The sequence below is a fragment of the Esox lucius genome, chromosome 23, assembly GCF_011004845.1.
Source record: "Esox lucius isolate fEsoLuc1 chromosome 23, fEsoLuc1.pri, whole genome shotgun sequence".
Classification (NCBI taxonomy): domain Eukaryota; kingdom Metazoa; phylum Chordata; class Actinopteri; order Esociformes; family Esocidae; genus Esox; species Esox lucius.
The window spans coordinates 23,092,953-23,114,211 of NC_047591.1; the positions used below are offsets into that span (position 1 = coordinate 23,092,953).

The window sequence follows — 21,259 nt, forward strand, 5'->3', positions numbered from 1 at the left end:
CTCCACGACCACAGTGTTGGCAGATGGGGCGGTTTCTAGCACAATTGGGCTATTTTTAATGACATTGTGTGGTCAAAAAGGGGCTTGGGCGGGTCGATTTACAGATAGGGTTGTATATCGTATAGCTTTTGGGCGGGGTTTTGAGGAGTCTTCGGGTGATTTATCGGTATTCTCTCAATAAATCTGGCAACCGCGCCAGGCCACCCGCGGAACGCTTCCTTCGTGACAAACTTGTGTGTGGTAAACATTTTATTACGGGTAAGAAACGTCAATAATATATACATTAGACAGGGTGGAGAACTATTTTTGTTTTGTTTAACAAAACTGTTTCCCGTAGTATTTCAGTCAACATTTACCAGCATTATTTTACCCTCTTCGCTCGCGAACTAATAGCATCAAGGCCAGCAGAGTAGGCCTAATATAGTAAGGCCGCGCGCTATTTTTAACTTAAGTAAAGGTTACTGTAGTTAACGCTTTTATTGTGAATACGCCCCAAGACTACATTTACTTAGATGCTTCTCCTAAGATATTCCCTCTTTACGGATAAAATGCAGTGGTTTGTATTTAGATGCATTTTACATTCGACTGGTTACAAAGTGATCTATGCCTTTTCCCCGTCGTTGTCTAACTCTCTTCTTATTTATTAATTGTAGGAAAAGAAGTGGAAGATATGACCGGATTCTGTCAACCACGCCGAGGTTGTGAAAAAGCAGACTTTGCATCATTATCGACTTTGCTTCTGCATCACAGGATTGGAGGACGTGGTATCTCTCACTCTCTCTCACTCACTCACTCACTCACTCACTCACTCACTCACTCACTCACTCACTCACTCACTCACTCACTCACTCACTCACTCACTCACTCACTCACTATCTCTATTTCTATCACACACACACTCTCACACTTCCAGTCTCACGTGAAGGATAAGCACAGGAGCAGAGAGAAGCTAAAAATACTCATATACACTTAGGTGTTTGCCAGCGTGTGTGCATTTGTTTGAATGGTTATCAAGCTTATGAGTCACTGACTTGACTATATTCAGGCGTTCGAACCGATCCCAGAGAGATGAACTGGAGGATCAGGGCATATTAAACATGTCTGGAAACATCTCAGAGCCCAGCTTTGTCCTGTAGCAAACCTTCAATCAAAGCATCTCAGGGAATGTTTCCGAACTCCAGTCAATGTTTGGCTGCCAAAAATCACCTCGTCGGGGGCATAAGGCAGAAGAAAGTGCCTTAGGATTTATTTCACAATATTTTGTAGCCTGGGATGGGTAATAATAACATGCTAGTAACTGTCTTGAAGAACTAATACTTGTCTATTTACTCTCAGTGGGCTGTAATTGTAATTGTACTACTAATTGTATTGTAGTCAGTATTTTGATGGGAGCTACTTTGTCCTTTTTATGTTAGACAATGATACAGTTATATATGTCACACACATATATATATACATATATATATATATATATATATATATATATATATATATAGCCTAATATATTATATAAATCTACGTTGACAGCTGACTCCCACGCTGCCAGCGGAGCAGCTGCCAGAGCCGGCAACCCTGTCCTGCCATCGCACAGGGAACCGCGAGACATTGAAGCATATGATTGGTCTGGTTATGTAAGGATCAGGAGGAATTAACAGGGGTTTTAAAGAAACACCTTCCATAACAAGTGGAGCAAATCATCCCTAAACTTCCTGTTTACTACAGTAATGTCAACTTTGCGTTTGTATTGCAACATGCTGCCTTTTGATGGCACGGACAAAAGTGGATGAAGTCCAGAGTTTAGCCTGGGGATAACATTTGGTGTTTGGTCTCCCGTAGTCTAGACTAGACGAGCTGTGACAATGAGAAGACTGCAGTCCTGTTAGCCAACTCATGTGCAATCAGTTTTCACAAGAACATCAGCAGTAATGAATTTGCACTAATTATTTTGTGCATTTTTGTTTCCGTTTTTAGTGACACCTAATTCTTGAATTGTTAATGCATAGGCTACGAAGCTGCTGTGGTTAATTTTAGTGGAACTTTTCTTTAAAAAGGAAATTCAGAGCTGTTGTTGAAATAGTATCTTGTTACTTATTGCCCCGACCTGCCTGTAAATGCATAGGAGTTACTTTACAGAGTGATATTGTGTTGGTGTTTACACCCTTCCCAATATTATTCTTATTATTATGATTTGAGTGACTGGGAGAAGAAAATCATAGTTCATATCAGAAAGCTGATTAAATATTTTTTTTCCTTTCATATAATATTAAGAAAATAGGTCAAGATTCTTTATCAATTCTGATTTAGAAAATAGGACAAGACTGACAATGATTAAATTATCCTGGAACTGTTATCTTATTTTTGGAGGGAGTGTATCTCCTGAAAAATAGTAAGTTCATTTATCTTCTCGTTACCACTATAATGAATCTTAAGCCTGGCCTATTTTTTCACTTTGTAGAGCTCAGGGAGTCCCATCACAGGTACTATGTCAGACTTTTCATTTTATACGTTTAGAACATTTGTGGACAAAAGGAACGTTTGATTGATGTGAACAATGTTTAAAACAAATGTAGACGTTCCAGTAAGACATTTAAGAAACCTGTGAGTGGTTGGCACAAATATGAAACCGTCATTGGTCTGCGACAGTGAGCACTGAGTGAAAATAAGCAGATTAATTAAGAGGAAATGGAAACCATTGGTCCCCCTTCCCTTTTCGTGTGTAGTCCCAAAAAAAATAGTTGTCTCACCACTAAATAAAGTATATATACTGAATCATGGGCGGGTAGAGAACAATGCACTGAACTACACATTTACTCATGTCAGAGATCCTACTAGTGTTTTTACATTAGTTTACATGTCAGAGATCCTACTAGTGTGTTTACATTAGCTTACATGTCAGAGATCCTACTAGTGTGTTTACATTAGTTTACATGTCAGAGATCCTACTAGTGGGTTTACATTAGCTTACATGTCAGAGATCCTACTAGTGGGTTTACATTAGCTTACATGTCAGAGATCCTACTAGTGTGTTTACATTAGCTTACATGTCAGAGATCCTACTAGTGTGTTTACATTAGCTTACATGTCAGAGGTCCTACTAGAGTGTTTACATTAGCTTACATGTCAGAGATCCTACTAGTGTGTTTACATTAGTTTACATGTCAGATGAGGAGAGACTGTCAGAGACCAGGGTTCAGAGTAAAAGAAGACAAAGTAATAGGCTGTGACAAGATGGATTTTAAGATTTGAATATTTCATTCTGGGGTATTAGAGCATTAAAGTAGCGGGAGTGAGGTCTTAACAGTGGCAGCACTTGGGGTTCTTCTATTTATTAACTTTACTGCCTCCCCTACCCTCCCTGGCCTTCTGAGAACAGCCCAGTAAGTCAGCTTGACACTGGTGACGACAAGCAAAAGGGACCCATTTATAGGATAAATGCTGAGAACTTCTTTGGCCGCCTAACAAATCTCTACCCACCCGCCCTGGCATGGATTTAACATTGCTGCTGACTTTCAGCTCACATTGATCTAATGCTGACTCTCTACTGACAGCGCTCACACTGATCTAATGCTGACTCTCTACTGACAGCGCTCACACTGATCTAATGCTGACTCTCTACTGACAGCGCTCACACTGATCTAATGCTGACTCTCTACTGACAGCGCTCACACTGATCTAATGCTGACTCTCTACTGACAGCGCTCACACTGATCTAATGCTGACTCTCTACGGACAGCGCTCACACTGATCTAATGGTGACTCTCTACGGACAGCGCTCACACTGATCTAATGGTTTAAATGCACTGTTGAAATGCATTTAAACCATTTGATTGAGGACACAGAAACTGTTTCGGGGAGTCTGAAGAAGAGTTGTTATCTCAGAGGAAGGAAGGGCAGGGTTTGTTTGTGTGTGCGTGTGTGTGTGTGTGTTTGTGCGTGCGTGCGTGCGCGCACACTCACCACTCTCTTTTCTCTGAAGTCTATTCCCACTGTGGTAATGAACTTGGGGTTGAACTTGTTGTCGGTGTATCTGTACAAGGATAATAGAACAGTGTATATTTACTGCATAAATTCCAACTACCACCGTTGTGTGTACCTATGAAATTAGACAGCTCTTTATTAACTCCTAAAGGGCTCCTAAAGGGCAGCACCAACGCCCCGGTCCTCCCTATGTATTGACAGTGCTGATGGGGGGGGGGGGTGTACCTGTAGAGAAATGTGGTCTTCCCAACTCCAGAGTCCCCCAGAGCCAAGAGCTTGATCAGGTAGTCGTAGTCCCCGTCTGTCATGATGCTCACAGCGCTGAACCTGCACACAGACAAAGGAAGCAACTAAATAGGTGACTAGTTGTCGCGTTCCTCACAGAGTCTGGAAAATCTGCTTTTAATTCATCCTACAGTCTCTGAAGACTGATGCACACGTGTGGGTAGGAAACCAACTTAACAGGTTAGGGTTTGGCAGACAGTCTGAGAATGAACAGAAATGGCCAAACTGCATAATAACATACCCAGCTTTATGTGATCCAATTAAATCTAATCTTCTAACAGCATTACTATATATTGAATACATCAGAACCACCTTATTCCCTAAATAGCACAGTACTTCAGACCAGAGCCCACAGGACAGACAGTCACAAACCAGACAAATGTGATAGGTAAGAGATCAAGAACAGGGACACTAATGTGGAGTGTTTTTTTTCCAGAACTCCACACAAACAAACTAACTTCATTTAAATCTCTTTCATAAACACACAAACCTTTTTCTGTCCTTGTGGGGACCTGAAGTCTAACCTAGAAATCCATGTTCCCTATTTCCTAGCTTAGAACCTAACCTCAGCAACCTAACCTTTATGCCTAAACTGAACCTAGCCATAAAACCTAAACCTAACTGGTAATGCATCTTTCTAACACAGCCTTGACCAATGGTACGTTTCTGTAAGTCAAAAGTCTGAGTGGTAATCTCCCAAAATACCTAGTAGGGACCAATTTTTCCTGGGTTTACCATTTTTGTGGGGACTTTGGGTCTAGACCTGATAACATATTCCTGGAAAGATGCACATATGCGCATGCACACATGCAAATTAATGAGCTGTGTACGGTCAATCCAAGCTTGGACATAATTGGTTCTATAGGAGTTCCAGTTTAACATAAGAGACATAAAAGGTCAGGGGTCATGTATAACATTGTTATACCATCTCGACAAATTTTCCACAACAAGGGAATCTTAAAATGGTTCCTTCACAGTTAATAGTGCATTAAAAATGGGATTGAAGTTCATATTCTTTATAAGGATGAAGAAAAATAGGCAACACTATGGTATAGGTCAGAGGTCAGGTGACAGAATGTGACCTTTAAGCAAAGGGCCTGGGAGCACCAGTCATTGGGTTCGTAGAGAGGGCCATTCAGGAAAAACTGTGCGTGTGTGTGTTAACGGTGTTACATTTTAGTGTGTGGTATCGGACACCACATCATCTCTCAAACTTCAGACGCTCAGCACTGCTGCTCATTACACACTGTTGTATCGGGTGTGCTGTGTATCATGTGTGGTGTATTTTGTGTGTTGCCTGTTGTGTATCATGTGTGTTGTGTTTGTGCGTACTCCGTCTGCACATCTGTGGGCAGGTGTCTTCACAGTCCCTGTTGGGCAATGAGATGTTGATTGATCCATTTCTTAAAGGTCATTTTGCTGTTTGGTTTTATAGCTTCAATGCAATCATGGTTCAAGATGGAACGCTGTTAAACAGGGAATCACTTTCTACAAGTGTTTGAAAGGGCCTATGGATTAGTTACAAGTCACTTGCAAACCTACTAACCCACAGTACTACTCATTCACTGCACCTACTGATCCACAGTACTACTCATTCACTGCACCTACTGATCCACAGTACTACTCATTCACTGCACCAACTGATCCACACTACTACTCATTCACTGCACCAGCTGACCCACACTACTGCTCATTCACTGCACCAGCTGACCCACAGTACTTCTCATTCACTGCACCAGCTGACCCACAGTAGTACTCATTCACTGCACCAGCTGACCCACAGTACTGCTCATTCACTGCACCAGCTGACCCACAGTACTACTCATTCACTGCACCAGCTGACCCACAGTACTACTCATTCACTGCACCAGCTGACCCACAGTACTACTCATTTACTGCACCAGCTGACCCACAGTACTACTCATTTACTGCACCAGCTGACCCACAGTACTACTCATTCACTGCACCAGCTGACCCACAGTACTTCGCATTCACTGCAAGCTACTTTGTATGATTCTGTCAGTCAAATAACCATATTATTAGTATGAAACAAAGTTATCAACTCACCCCAAAATACACTCCCTGCAGAGGAGGTAGTTTTGTTGAGGTTAAGTAGCTGTGCCTGTTTTCCTAACCACCCCATGGCCATATGCATTATATTTAGACAGGATCATGAGACTCAAATTCGGTCAGTAAGGAGAGAGACAGAGAGATAGAAAGAGAGACAACATGAGAGAGAGAGAAATAGCGTGAGACAGAGCGATAGAGAGAGAGCTGGAGGGCATCACTACGACACTATTCAATTTCCTCGCTTCCCATGGAGCTCTTTCTTAAAACACATTTAAGAGAAGTCGATGACAGGGAAATTACTTTCATAGCGGCAGAGTTATGAGAATCTAAAAATCACATAACGGTGAGTTCTATGATGTTGTTAGGGAGCCCTTGGCCCAGAGAAGCCTCCCCAATTTAATGATGCACTGTCAGAGGAACTAGGATGTCCGGTGTGAGGAACTAGCATGTCCAGTGTGAGGAACTAGCATGTCCAGTGTGAGGAACTAGCATGTCCAGTGTGAGGAACTAGGACGTCCAGTGTGAGGAACTAGGACGTCCAGTGTGAGGAACTAGGACGTCCAGTGTGAGGAACTAGGACGTCCAGTGTGAGGAACTAGGACGTCCAGTGTGAGGAATTACAATGTCCAGTGTGAGGAATTAGAATGTCCAGTGTGAGGAATTAGAATGTCCATTGTGAGGAACTAGGACGTCCATTGTGAGGAATTAGAATGTCCATTGTGAGGAACTAGGACGTCCATTGTGAGGAATTAGAATGTCCAGTGTGAGGAATTGGGACGTCCAGTGTGAGGAACTAGGATGAATGAGTCAGGTATCCACCTTCTCACTGGGAGTCCAGCAGAATAAACCACTAAGTAGTATAATAACTACTAACTCTGCACTGCATTTTCTGTGTATATTTGACCACAACACACTTTCTGTTCTTAAAAAGAGAAGCAAAACATCTGTTAAATGCCAAATAATTCATTTGGCAGAGTGTGATCAGTAAGTAAACTGGTTTACTTTGGCAGGATGGAGGTGAATGGTGGTGAATGGACTTGGGGTGAATGGCCAGTGAAGGATAATGCAAACAGGGACCAGGCAGGTATTTGAGGACCAGTAAACAACAGTGGTCCAGCCAGGTACTCGAGGACCAGTAAATAACAGTGGTCCAGCCAGGTACTCGAGGACCAGTAAATAACAGTGGTCCAGCCAGGTACTCGAGGACCAGTAAACAACAGTGGTCCACCCACGTACTCGAGGACCAGTAAACAACAGTGGTCCACCCACGTACTCGAGGACCAGTAAACAACAGTGGTCCACCCAGGTACTCGAGGACCAGTAAACAACAGTGGTCCACCCACGTACTCGAGGACCAGTAAACAACAGTGGTCCAGCCAGGTACTCGAGGACCAGTAAACAACAGTGGTCCACCCACGTACTCGAGGACCAGTAAACAACAGTGGTCCAGCCAGGTACTCGAGGACCAGTAAACAACAGTGGTCCACCCACGTACTCGAGGACCAGTAAACAACAGTGGTCCACCCACGTACTCGAGGACCAATAAACAACAGTGGTCCACCCAGGTACTCGAGGACCAGTAAACAACAGTGGTCCACCCAGGTACTCGAGGACCAGTAAACAACAGTGGTCCACCCAGGTACTCGAGGACCAGTAAACAACAGTGGTCCACCCAGGTACTCGAGGACCAGTAAACAACAGTGGTCCACCCAGGTACTCGAGGACCAGTAAACAACAGTGGTCCACCCAGGTACTCGAGGACCAGTAAACAACAGTGGTCCACCCAGGTACTCGAGGACCAGTAAACCACAGTGGTCCACCCAGGTACTCGAGGACCAGTAAACCACAGTGGTCCACCCACGTACTCGAGGACCAGTAAACAACAGTGGTCCACCCAGGTACTCGAGGACCAGTAAACAACAGTGGTCCACCCAGGTACTCGAGGACCAGTAAACCACAGTGGTCCACCCAGGTACTCGAGGACCAGTAAACCACAGTGGTCCAGCCAGACCCCGTGATTGCACCTCAACTAATACCCTGTTTCCTCTCCAGGCTCTAGGGTAGATTGAACGCTCTCTGAAGCAAACCTGCAGCTGTTTTGGAGGCAGCCATTGGGATTTGGGCAGAGGGTTTGAGATGGTCCACCATTCTTTTAAGTGTACCCAGAACCATTCCCATTACAGTCCATTTTCCCTGCTCAGCAACTGTAGCCATTGCCTTACGATATATTACCTCCTGGTTTCTGTGACACACTGATTAGAAAAGGGAAGAAGCGGCCTACAGAGGATGTTTCTGTTACTTAGTGGGAAGACACAGTGAGGCAGTGAAACATTAAATTAGTCATATGAGCTGTAACCATGGAGACGAGGTTTCACACCGTACCTGTAAAATGTATAAAACTACAGTAAATGTAGTTAATGTCCTTAATGTATCTCTGTTTTGTACTGCACAACACATCAAGACGTCTCTCTTAAAACAGAATACATTTCCTGTTTAGATAGACAGCGACAACATGTTACACAATCCATTAGAAAGAAAGCAAGTTTTTAAAATGAAAACTTTCTGAATGCTGTCTGATCTAAGGGTTGATATGCAACTTCACACGCAATCTCTATCAATGTGAATAAGTTGGTGTTAAAATACAACCTGGTTTGAAGAGTCAATGAACTAGTTCTTGCTTCTGAGTTTGCTGCAGGTATATAACTTTCTTCCATATAGGCAATTCTGATCTGACTGAAATCCGATTACTGACTTATCCACTGCAATTTAACTTGAGAGTTTACTTTTTCTTTGAAGCCAACTAGGGACCTTTCCAGGGACAACTCTAGTTAGGAACAGGTCACCAAAAACAGGGACGTCTTGTCACCTTACCATCTTACTATGGAGGAACCAGTACCTGTGGGCCAGGTACATTTCCATTGGACAACATCTGACCTGAGGCCACACTAATACAGATGCCCAGGACTCTAAACGGTGGCAACTTGCATTCCTGTTACTTTTTGAGTGTCCTGATCACTGCACCAAACAGACTAGGGTCTAGTCGTCATCTGATATCTGGTCACTTCCTGACCACTAAGGATTGGACTAACACGAACAGAGCACCTATTGGACTAACACTGACAGAGCACCTTTTGGACTAACACGAACAGAGCACCTATTGGACTAACACTGACAGAGCACCTATTGGACTAACACTGACAGAGCACCCATTGGACTAACACTGACAGAGCACCCATTGGACTAACACTGACAGAGCACCCATTGGACTAACACTGACAGAGCACCCATTGGACTAACACTGACAGAGCATCCATTGGACTAACACTGACAGAGCACCCATTGGACTAACACTGACAGAGCACCCATTGGACAAACACTGACAGAGCACCCATTGGACTAACACTAACAGAGCACCCATTGGACTAACACTGACAGAGCACCCATTGGACTAACACTGACAGAGCACCCATTGGACTAACACTGACAGAGCACCCATTGGACTAACACTGACAGAGCACCCATTGGACTAACACTGACAGAGCACCCATTGGACTAACACTGACAGAGCACCTGTTGGACTAACACTGACAGAGCACCTGTTGGACTAACACTGACTCACTAGTATAACATGGCAGTCCTTCACTAAAAAGTATTGTAGGCTATTAGCTAATACTGTAGTATGAGGTGGCTGGCTCAGGCTAGACTGGATGTAATATACACTCACCTAAAGGATTATTAGGAACACCATACTAATACTGTGTTTGAACCCCTTTCGCCTTCAGAACTGCCTTAATTCTACGTGGCATTGATTCAACAAGGTGCTGAAAGCATTCTTTAGAAATGTTGGCCCATATTGATAGGATAGCATATTGCAGTTGATGGAGATTTGTGGGATGCACATCTAGGCCACGAAGCTCCCGTTCCACCACATCCCATTGGGTTGAGATCTGGTGACTGTGGGGGCCATTTCAGTACAGTGAACACATTGTCATGTTCAAGAAACCAATTTGAAATGATTCGAGCTTTGTGACATGGTGCATTATCCTGCTGGAAGTAGCCATCAGAGGATGGGTACATAGTGGTCATACAGGGATGGACATGGTCAGAAACAATGCTCAGGTAGGCCGTGGCATTTAAACTATGCCCAATTGGCACTAAGGAACCTAAAGTGTGCCAAGAAAACATCCCCCACACCATTACACCACCACCAGCCTGCACAGTGGTAACAAGGCATGATGGATCCATGTTCTCATTCTGTTTACGCCAAATTCTGACTCTACCATCTGAATGTCTCAACAGAAATTGAGACTCATCAGACCAGGCAACATTCTTCCAGTCTTCAATTGTCCAATTTTGGTGAGCTTGTGCAAATTGTAGCCTTTTTTTCCAATTTGTAGTGGAGATGAGTGGTACCCGGTGGGGTCTTCTGCTGTTGTAGCCCATCCGCCTCAAGGTTGTGCGTGTTGTGGCTTCACAAATGCTTTGCTGCATACCTCGGTTGTAACGAGTGGTCAGTCAAAGTTGCTCTACTATCAGCTTGAATCAGTCGGCCAATTCTCCTCTGACCTCTAGCATCAACAAGGCATTTTCGCCCACAGGACTGCCGCATACTGGATGTTTTTCCCTTTTCACACAATTCGTTGTAAACCCTAGAAATGGTTGTGCATGAAAATCCCAGTAACTGAGCAGATTGTGAAATACTCAGACCGGCCCGTCTGGCACCAACAACCATGCCACGCTCAAAATTGCTTAAATCACCTTTCTTTCCAATTTTGACATTCAGTTTGGAGTTCAGGAGATTGTCTTGACCAGGACCACACCCCTAAATGCATTGAAGCAACTGCCATCTGATTGGTTGATTAGATAATTGCATTAATGAGAAATTTAACAGGTGTTCCTAATAATCCTTTAGGTGAATGTAAGTTGTTTATTTACATGATCAAATGATTTATATCCATCTGATGCCAAACTCTGCAGGACTTTGATTCACTAAATTCTCAAATATAGAAAATAGTATGTGTATATTTTGACAGGTACTGTATATGTAATTCAAAGATGACCCCTTGAGAGTAATGGGTACTGAGGAGTTTGGGCTGTCTGTGGTTTGTGGTCTGGAGTTTGGGCTGTCTGTGGTTTGTTAGCTCAGCGGTAGGCCAGCAGAAGTTTGAACGTATTCTGTTGTTTTCAAAAGAGCAGTTGTTCCTGAATCCAAGAATGTTGGACTTGCTGTGTCTTGTCCATTTCTGATCCCCCTGAATTCACTGAATTCTTTTACCATCTCAGAGCTGGTTTTGACAGCTAGGGACTGCCTTGAACACGCTGTAAAGACCATTCCAGCTCGGTTCCCTGTAACTCCAAGCCTTCAGCTCATTCCACTCCTGCATCTGTAGGTCCGTGATCCAGGGTTGTCCAGCCATCTCAGGGGTGATCCAGGGTCGTCCTTTTCGGGGGTGATCCAGGGTCGTCCATCTCGGGGGTGATCCAGGGTCGTCCAGCCATCTGGGGGGTGATCCAGGTTCGTCCATCTCTGGGGTGATCCAGGTTCGTTCATCTCAGGGGTGATCCAGGTTCGTCCATCTCGGGGGTGATCCAGGGTCGTCCATCTCGGGCGTGATCCAGGGTCGTCCATCTCGGGCGTGGCATTGTGGTTTGGGGCTGCTTTGTTGCCTCAGGTCCTTGCCATCATTGAGTCCCTCCTGGTGACATGCTAACCCATGACCTATATATCCTGGTGACATGCTAAACAACTACCTATAACCCCTGGTGACACCAAACCATGACCTATAACCCCTGACCTCACACTAACCCGTGACCTATGTGGAATCATTGTATGAGACCACTATATGTAAAGACTAATATCCTATACCTTTCTGTCTTTGGAAAACCAATGAATAGAGGATAATTGATTCCTTGACCTCTGAAGCTCTGTACACACTAATACATATTGAAAAATCCATCCACCTTTAAACTACATCTGCTGAAAGGTGCTTCTGTTTAGTTCCTGGTAATAATGGTAATAACACCCATTCTGTTGCACTGATCCCAACTGCTCAGATACGTTTCTGTCATTTAACAGATTCATGTCTTAAAGGAATTGCAAAACATTTTCAGGTGAATTAATCTAAATGCCAAACTGAAGTGAAGTTTTAGCACACTAATCTAGCCTGATGGACTCAAACATATAATTGTCCATAATCCTTAAAGGCTTGTGCTCATAGACCTAAACATTGGCTTTAGGCTATATGATATATTTGTCTTAAAACACACCCAGAGAAAGGCCCCACCCCTAGTCTCATTTCACTTTGACAAGCAATAACAGCCTGTGTACACACATCTGAAACTTCCCCATGACAGCAGAGGACTGACAAGTATTTACCAGGCAAATCATGTCAGAAAGAGACATTTTACAATGATGCAGCAATGCGGAAAAGTTTAATAGAACCACACTCAATTAACAAGCAGCAGCAACAATGGCAGTGTGTCCGAACAAAGTAGTAAGAACCTTTAGGGAATAAACACACACACACACACACAGCAGTTAATCAACTTTAGTGACTGGGGAAAACAAAAGACTGGCCTGAGGCTCATTATTAGGTTTAGGAATAATTTAATTATTATCAAGTCAATACAATTTAAATTAATTACAACCACCAGCCTGTTCATATAAAGAAGGCAAATCGTGAGTCACATGGCAATCAGTCCGTATATAGTGTGCTTCGTCTACCCAGAGGGATGCTCGTTAAGAAAACAATATGTAGGTCTGTGACTCATGTCATGAAACCTAGCAAAGCCTGCCTTCCAAATGGCTCCGTTCCCTATGTAGCACACTCCCTGTGACCAGAGTCCTATGGGCCACGTTCAAAAGTTGACCACTTCTCAGGGAATAGGGTGCCATGCCATTTGGTTGTTAGGTTGTGTATCCGTTGCAGACAAGTTGTCCTCTGTCTTGGCCTCTCTGGGATATGAGCCTTTAGTCTTTAAACTTTCTGCCATGTCACATGCCTTGCCTTATCCGTGAGGGAGTGGAATGAAGACAGAGAGATGGAGAGAAGCGAAGGAGAAGATGGACGGAGAGAGAGAGAGAGAGAGAGAGAGAGTGTGTAAATGTGGAGAAACCTACCCTGAAGAGATCGTACATTTCTGTCACCAGTTGAAATTCACATGGTTCATTAAAGCATCATACGTCAGTAATTATGACAAGTTCTGGACACTTAGATAATGTGTCTGACAACACACTGCAACAAAACCAATGCTGTTATGTCAAAGTCATTTGGATTTCATGTTACTGGGTACAACTTGACTGTGTGCGTCTGTGTGTGTTTGCTCCTCAACCTGACTGTCATATTAAAATAATCTGTAAAAGTTTCCAGAGCTGAGGGTGAAATCTGGAGCCTGATAACAGTCACCCCCTCAACAAATGATTTATAGAAATCAAGTCCATAACCAAGTAGTTTAATGGCGGAGTGGTTAAACCAACTCGGTGGTCCCACGATCTAAAGACTCCGCTGTCAGGTGACTCCGCAGCATATTTTATGTCCCATCAGAACCGCCTGGAGGAGAGCAGAAAGCAGGAAATAAAGCCCCTCGTTGCCCAACGGAGGCTCCGCTCCATTACAGATCACTGTGCAATCAGCAGTCAAACGGTTAGCAACTTGTTGAGTCAGGGTGTGATCACATTCCACAGCGCACCTAAATCTCCCCTCCTAAATCATTCACAAACCGTCCTCTCCACGTCACTCCCAAACCCCCAGCCAGCCGACCTCACCGCCCCCTGTCCCCCATAGTTCATCATGGCTCCTTACCTTTAAGCTGTGAAACCAGTCGTAACCCTCAAAACAGCAGCAGCAGTAGTAATCTCCGAGCCCTCTGTGAGCCAGCAGTCTAGTTTAGCATCCACCCGTAGCTCTAAGTTGATCAGGCCACACCTCTGGCTGCAGGGTATACCCACCACAATCAAGCTGCAACTTGATCTCTCTCTCTCTCTCTCTCTCTCTCTCTCTCTCTGGGTGTGTGTGTGTGTGTGTGTGCGTGTGTGTGTAAAGAAGGGGTGGGGCCAACTGGCTTGGGATGGGAAGGGCCAAGCAAGAGCAAACACATGTGACTGTGAGAACATGCACATTCTCACGCATGCACGCACGCACACGCTTGTGTACAACAGTGTTATCTGTAAGTGGTACAGAGTGCTGTGGGCATTCTCGGCCTGCAGCAACCCAGAGACTGAATTGGAAACGAGGTAATTCAGGAAGTGGCTTTTCTTGTTTAGTACAACATCTAGGACGGGGATTTCTATTGGGGTTGGCAAAGGTTCAGGGGGGGGTAATCGTTCTTTTTTTTATACTACTTTAAGTTCTAGCAACTTCATATTGGTTTATTGTACCGACATAATTCATCGTGGGTACATTCTCGTTCATTCTTCACGTTTATCCCTCTTCTCTCCGTAGCTGTGGTAGCCAGGTCTGGTAGAGAGGTACTCTCCCCCACCTCCACCTTCAAACAAAAATCAACTCTGCCCTTCAGTCGGAGCCTTCCTCAACCTGCCTGCTCCCAAACATCCCAGAATGGTTCCCAGATGCCTACAAATACCATGGTAATTGGCACTACTGTTGACTCAGTCCATATCCACATCACCCACCTTCAGTCTGTTACATCCAGAAAATAATAAATGAGATGCCTGTTCCCACTGTCACCAGCGCCTCTCCAACACATCGCTGAGACCTTACGTCGATACAAACAGAAACATACCACAGACTCGCAACGCCCCTTCACTCCAGATGTAGAAAGGTGAAAAAGGTAAAGCTGGTAGAGAGAATAATGGAAAGGCAACAATAGTGGTCAAATATGGGCTGGTTAGATTTGTGTGTAGTGCTTCAAAAAAGAATGTTGCTGTAAAATGGAAATGTGTTTTTGCATAATCCACCTTTCCCTAAAACATGCGTGGCACATGAGTGACTAAAGATGAGCCACTGTCGAATAACCTGGACGCACAGAGACCAACAGAGACAAACAGATAGACACAGACAGTCATGCAACTTGGAACTTTTTGATGGTTTTTCTAGGTCCTGTAAATTGTCTCTCTGGATTTACAGACTGGCTGTAATTGTCTCTCTAGATGGATGAAATGGAGTTAATGGTCTCTCTAGATGAATGGACTGGCTGTAATGGTCTCTTTAGATGGATGGAATGGCTGTAATGGTCTCTCTAGATGGATGGACTGGCTGTAATGGTCTCTTTAGATGGATGGAATGGCTGTAATGGTCTCTCTAGATCACAGGTGTCGAACCGGTTCCACAAAGGGCCGAGTGTCTGCAGGTTTTTGGTTTTTCCTATAAATTGGTTCCTAGTTCATACCTACACAACCAGGTGAGGGTAGAAACAAACCAATCAGTGACCTAATTAACCAATCAAGTACAAGGAGAGAGCAAAAACCTGCAGACACTCGGCCCTCCGTGGAACCGGTTTGACACCTCTGCTCTAGATGGATGGACTGGCTGTAATGGTATCTCTAGATGGATGAAATGGAGTTAATGGTCTCTCTAGATGAATGGACTGGCTGTAATGGTCTCTTTAGATGGATGGAATGGCTGTAATGATCTCTCTAGATGGATGGACTGGCTGTAATGGTCTCTTTAGATGGATGGAATGGCTGTAATGATCTCTCTAGATGGATGGACTGGCTGTAATGGTCTCTTTAGATGGATGGAATGGCTGTAATGGTCTCTCTAGATGGATGGACTGGCTGTAATGGTATCTCTAGATGGATGAAATGGAGTTAATGGTCTCTCTAGATGAATGGACTGGCTGTAATGGTCTCTCTAGATGAATGGACTGGCTGTAATGGTCTCTCTAGATGAATGGACTGGCTGTAATGGTCTCTCTAGATGGATGGAATGGCTGTAATGGTCTCTCTAGATGGATGGAATGGCTGTAATGGTCTCTCTAGATGGATGGAATGGCTGTAATGGTCTCTCTAGATGGATGGAATGGCTGTAATGGTCTCTCTAGATGGATGGAATGGATTTAATGGTCTCTCTAGATTGGATGGAATGGATTTAATGGTCTCTCTAGATGGATGGACTGGCTGTAATGGTCTCTCTAGATGGATATACTGACTAATGGTCTCTATAGATGGAGAGGCAGGAGGATGCTATTCACCTCCTACACCCTCTCATTTTACTGTTCAATAAACTAAGACTGGAAAGCCCTTTCTATTAACTCTGTGGAATCGTTTTTCAATAGAGAACTGGGTGGTAATCAACATATGGACAAAGTGGTGTAGGTCCACATGACCTCAGTGATTTAACCAAGCCTGGTAGTCATGCAGGTTCAATTTAAATAGTCTGAAGGCATCTGGGGATGTTATTTACTATTTAAAACACTTGGAAAGGGATGGGTAATCAGGTTGACAACAGTGTGTAAAGGAACAATGTTGTTTACTTGTTCATTGCAAATCGTGGCTCGAGTTCTGCATTCCTCCTAAAGGATAAGAGGCTACTGTATTAACTACACTTCTGTATCCACCCAGTGCTCTAGAATAAACAGAAGATCCTAAAAAAACTAAGTTGATATATATATATATATATATATATATATATATATATATATATATATATATATATATATATATATATATATATATATATATATATATATATATATATATATATATATATATATATATATATAAAGTTGTTTGTCCACACATCTCAGAAATCCCTCAGATACTGGTAGCTGACCTTCAGCTCGCATAAATTTTGTTTAATCTAAAAAAATATTTTTTCTAAGACCCCCCCCCCCTTTTTTTTTAAAGCTTTTGGGAATTGGTAAACTAAAAGTGAAAGTGAGTATAGAGAGTGCGCTATAGAGTTGGTTTGAATGTGAACTGATGTTGGTGTATTCTAGCTAACTTCTACATGGTGGGAGATAAATAGGGATACCTCCTTGAAGTTTTCCTTGTGGAGTTTTTACAACAGGACACAGTATATTAATACGAGTCAAATAAATGTAACTACTCATGACAGTCCCTTTAAAAAAGGTGACATACATGGTAATTACTAATTAATAAATTAAGTAATTTTACACAACAAATCAGGTAAGGTCCAGGGACCCCCATTTCAATGGGAATGTCCTCTTAGGTTCCTGGAGTAGAATATAGTAGGACTAGAGTATACTAAGAACAGAGTAGAGCAGGAGTAGAGTTTAGTAGGACTAGAGTATACTAAGAACAGAGTAGAGCAGGAGTAGAGTATAGTAGGACTAGAGTATGCTAGGAACAGAGTAGAGTAGGACTAGACTATATTATGAACAGAGTAGAGCAGGAGTAGATAGTTCTGGACTCATATCTTAATCGTGAGTGTGCTGTGTCAGGAAGTGCAGAATAATGATGGTTAAAACACATGGAGCAGATATAAAGCAGAGCCTGGTAACCCCAATGGTAATGTAGTCCATGTAACCTGTCAGATATAAAGCAGAGCCTGGTAAATCCAATGGTAATGTAGTCCATATAACCTGACAGATATAAAGCAGAGCCTGGTAACTCCAATGGTAATATAGTCCATATAACCTGACAGATATAAAGCGGGCCCTGGTAACACCAATGGTAATGTAGTCCATATAACATTTCAGATATAAAGCAGGACCTTATAGTTCCAATGGTAATGTAGTCCATATAACCTGACAGCATGTTGGTGGTCCAGGGAGAAGGAAGCCACTCTGAACACTGAGACCAAACCACCACTGGATAAACCCTACAGGCAGCCCACTGAAGCGGAAACATGGAGGCTCATAAAATATTCCCATATAATGTATGACAGACAGACACACACGCACACACACACAGACAAACACAGAGAGAAACAGACACAGAGAGAGAGAAACCAGCACAGAGGGAGAAACAGACAGTTTAAAAAAATAAATAAGGAAATAGGGTTAGGTTAAGTGTTCCCTTATAGTGAAAAATGCATGAATCTCTCCTCTCCAGCCAAGTAGACAGCATGGGATTATCCAAGAACAGGAGGGGAGGGCAGAAGATTAACTCCTGATGTTCCTCTTTTGGTTTCACTAGTGGATCTCGGTCAGCTGTGGATCTCGGTCAGCTGTGCTACAGAGACACCTCTGTTTGGCTTGTTAATCCCCAGCCACATCTTGAACACACAGCCCTGTTAGCTGAGCTACAGTCATAAGAAGCCCCAGTGAACGCACTGCAGTAGATGGGCAACATCCTCTTAGTTCACTGGGGTCCAGTTCATTAGTGCGCACTGTGACAAAACCTAACTTTCACAACTAAAGAGAACGTTCCCTGTGAACAACGCAGTCTGACCCACTGCTGTGGGAATGTGGCAGTTCAGTGTCGTATCCGGATTGTCTGAGCTTTCTCCTGCTACGATAAATAAACAGAGCCTTATTCTGCTTTAATTAAATGCTCCTCCCAACAAACACTAGAGCAGATTGACACGAATGGCTGCATTTAAACTGGTAGCAAGCATCTGATCTCCCCCTTAAACCAAGAACATCAAATCTATGGACATTGGATCATTTCCAGATGCTCAGACTGGTCAAAAGACTGGTATAATAATAATAACAATAAAGAAATTTGCTCTGCTTCTATAGCGCCTTCATTACAAAATAATCTTAAATCAAGCGCTTCTGTTTAAAAAAAAAAAACTATTATAGTAACATTAGAACATTTAGCTGCTGTACATAATAGAGTAGGTCTGTGCAACAATGGTCAGGTCAAGTAGAAAGTTTTAATTGTTTTAAACCTGCAACAGATGGAGAGAAGGATCAACAACGCTTCAGGAGAGGCGTATCAATGACAGCTCGCAAAACAATTGGAAGAATATAACTTAGTCTATTGCTAGCTCGCCATTCTTAGCAGAATTCCCCATGGCTTAGGAGACCGTTGGCTAAACAACTAAATAAAGGTGGTATAGAGTAGCTAGGCTTTCAAATCAAAATGGTTAACTTAAACTTGCTAGCATTGTTATCTAGCTATGTTAGAGAGCAAATTAGCCATCAAATTAGCAGGCAGGAAAGAAATATTAAGCCAGACTTAAAATATTCTCATTTAGTTACTCAAGACCAAAGACATTTATAAAAACATTTAAAACAAGACAATATAAAAGTATTTGATATGTCTGGGAAAGTGTTGCGTCGTGTGAACAAGCCCTCCCTCCTGTTCCTTGCTCCCCTTATCACTGAGATGCACTGAATCTCCCCCTTCTGTCCCTTGAGCGGCTGCTATGCTTTCCCGCAGATCCAGCTAATTAAGAAGCTCCTGAGGAATTCTCCTACGAAAAGGGCAGCATTCTTGTTTAGGTATTTGTTTGTTCAGATGACGATCGGATGGGCTGGTGCTTGTTTGGTGATGGCTGTGCTATGACCACTTTTGCGAAGGAGAAGTTTCCTTAACGTTGAGCATCTCAGTCATTTAAACGTTAAAACCTGCACATGCCTACTATAGGTTGGTGGGTGTCCCTTTGGTTGATGCCTGGCAATGAGGGTGGATTGATTTCCTGCCTGTTGGGCCCTGTCCGGGGCCCCCAGGTAGGGCCACAGTGTCGCCGGACCCCCCCATCTCAATTGAAGGTCTTATGTTGCTATACTATTGTGCTGGGGGATTGGGTCAGTTCTCCTTCCCCACTAAGTTCTCCTTCTCCACTATAAATCGTTGTTGATATGAGGAATGCATTTTCAGAATTTTCCCAGTCTCCTCCCGTTTTAAACTTTAGGAGGACATGAGGTCCTGGTCCACACCTGCGGAGTACCTGGTTTGGGGGGCCCATTGCTGTCCCTGTCCTTGTCCATCTGGTCATACTTCTGACCTAGTCTAAATTTAAATGGACCTAGTCTAAATTTAAATGGACTAAATTTAAAATAGCCCACATGCATTTATTAATTATTCCAATTTGACTCTTAATTTCTCACCCGGCACAGCCAGAAGAGGACTGGTCACCCCTCTGAGCCTGGGTCCTCTCTAGGTTTCTTCCTAAAATTCGGCCTTCTTAGGGAGTTTTTCAACACAAATTTTGTTTTCTCCTTTTCTGTAAAAGCACTTTGTGACAACTGCTGTTGTAAAAAGGGCTTAATAAATAAATTGGATTGATTGATATAGACTATGCATTTCAGTAACTACTTGAATTGTGACTGCGAACCAATTTGTATAAATAGGAAGGAAGTCTCTGTTTGGGATGCCCACCTCTCACAGCTGTGAGGATAACACCAGGACTTAAACAGCATCTGAGTGAACGACGGAAGGACAATCGTCACAGAGATTGATGGTCGCCTCCTGACCGGGTCCCTTTAAGAAGAGCCATGTCTACTGCCACCCTCGTCTCCATCTCCTCCCGCATCACCAGTCACCAGGCAACTGTGCATCTCTCCCTCCATCTCCCTCTCAGACTTGCTCTCTTTCTCACCTCTGGCTCTCTGCAATTCGATCTATACGGGTCATTTAGCACCGTTATCCAAAGAAACGCGACATTTCTCATGCTGGTCCAGTGTGGGAATCGAACCCACAAAAACCCTGGAGTGGCAGTCTTGCTCTACCGACTGAGTCTTTATTTCGCTCTCTCTTCTCAGAGTCTAGGTGTGGTTGAACATATTCCTCTGGAATAAACATTAAGGCCTGATTAAAGCATCATATAGCCTCCTCATCCTACGAGAGCTGTGCACAGCGTTTAATTGGTATGACTGTAGTATTCCAACATATAATAAACAGGTCTTAATACATATTGACAGTAATCACCATTAAGGCCCTAATCGTACATGGCAGAGCTGTGTAAAACCATATTAATCTACACAAATCCCACATCATTTCCCTGTGAGTGGGTATGTCATTGGAAGACTCTCTGACAATGCTAATCCCATTTCCATTCTGTTGAATTCTATGGGTTCTGTACTACTGTCTGATCCACTGAATTAAATCAAC

General features: G+C 43.3%; 1 protein-coding gene and 1 long non-coding RNA gene across 3 annotated transcripts in view; one reads left to right on the forward strand and one right to left on the reverse strand.

Annotated features, from left to right (window-relative positions):
• rab27b (RAB27B, member RAS oncogene family) overlaps positions 1-21,259 on the reverse strand; it is a 37,824-nt gene that overhangs the window by 8,232 nt on the left and 8,333 nt on the right. Inside the window, exons 1-3 of one of the 2 annotated variants that reach the window (XM_013140295.3) lie at positions 14,136-14,270; positions 4,204-4,305; positions 3,958-4,027 (exon numbers count right to left, since the gene is read on the reverse strand). In XM_013140295.3, the coding sequence (XP_012995749.1) occupies positions 3,958-4,027; positions 4,204-4,286 (153 nt within the window). In that variant the 5' untranslated portion in view covers positions 4,287-4,305; positions 14,136-14,270. Of the gene's footprint in view, positions 1-3,957; positions 4,028-4,203; positions 4,306-14,135; positions 14,271-21,259 lie in introns of those variants that run through there. The other variant, XM_013140293.3, reaches the window with a different exon arrangement.
• On the forward strand, positions 34-20,932 carry LOC106024912. The gene is made up of 5 exons (XR_001198609.3): positions 34-258; positions 654-764; positions 14,775-14,920; positions 15,024-15,123; positions 20,500-20,932. It is a non-coding gene; the product is annotated as an uncharacterized LOC106024912 (long non-coding RNA).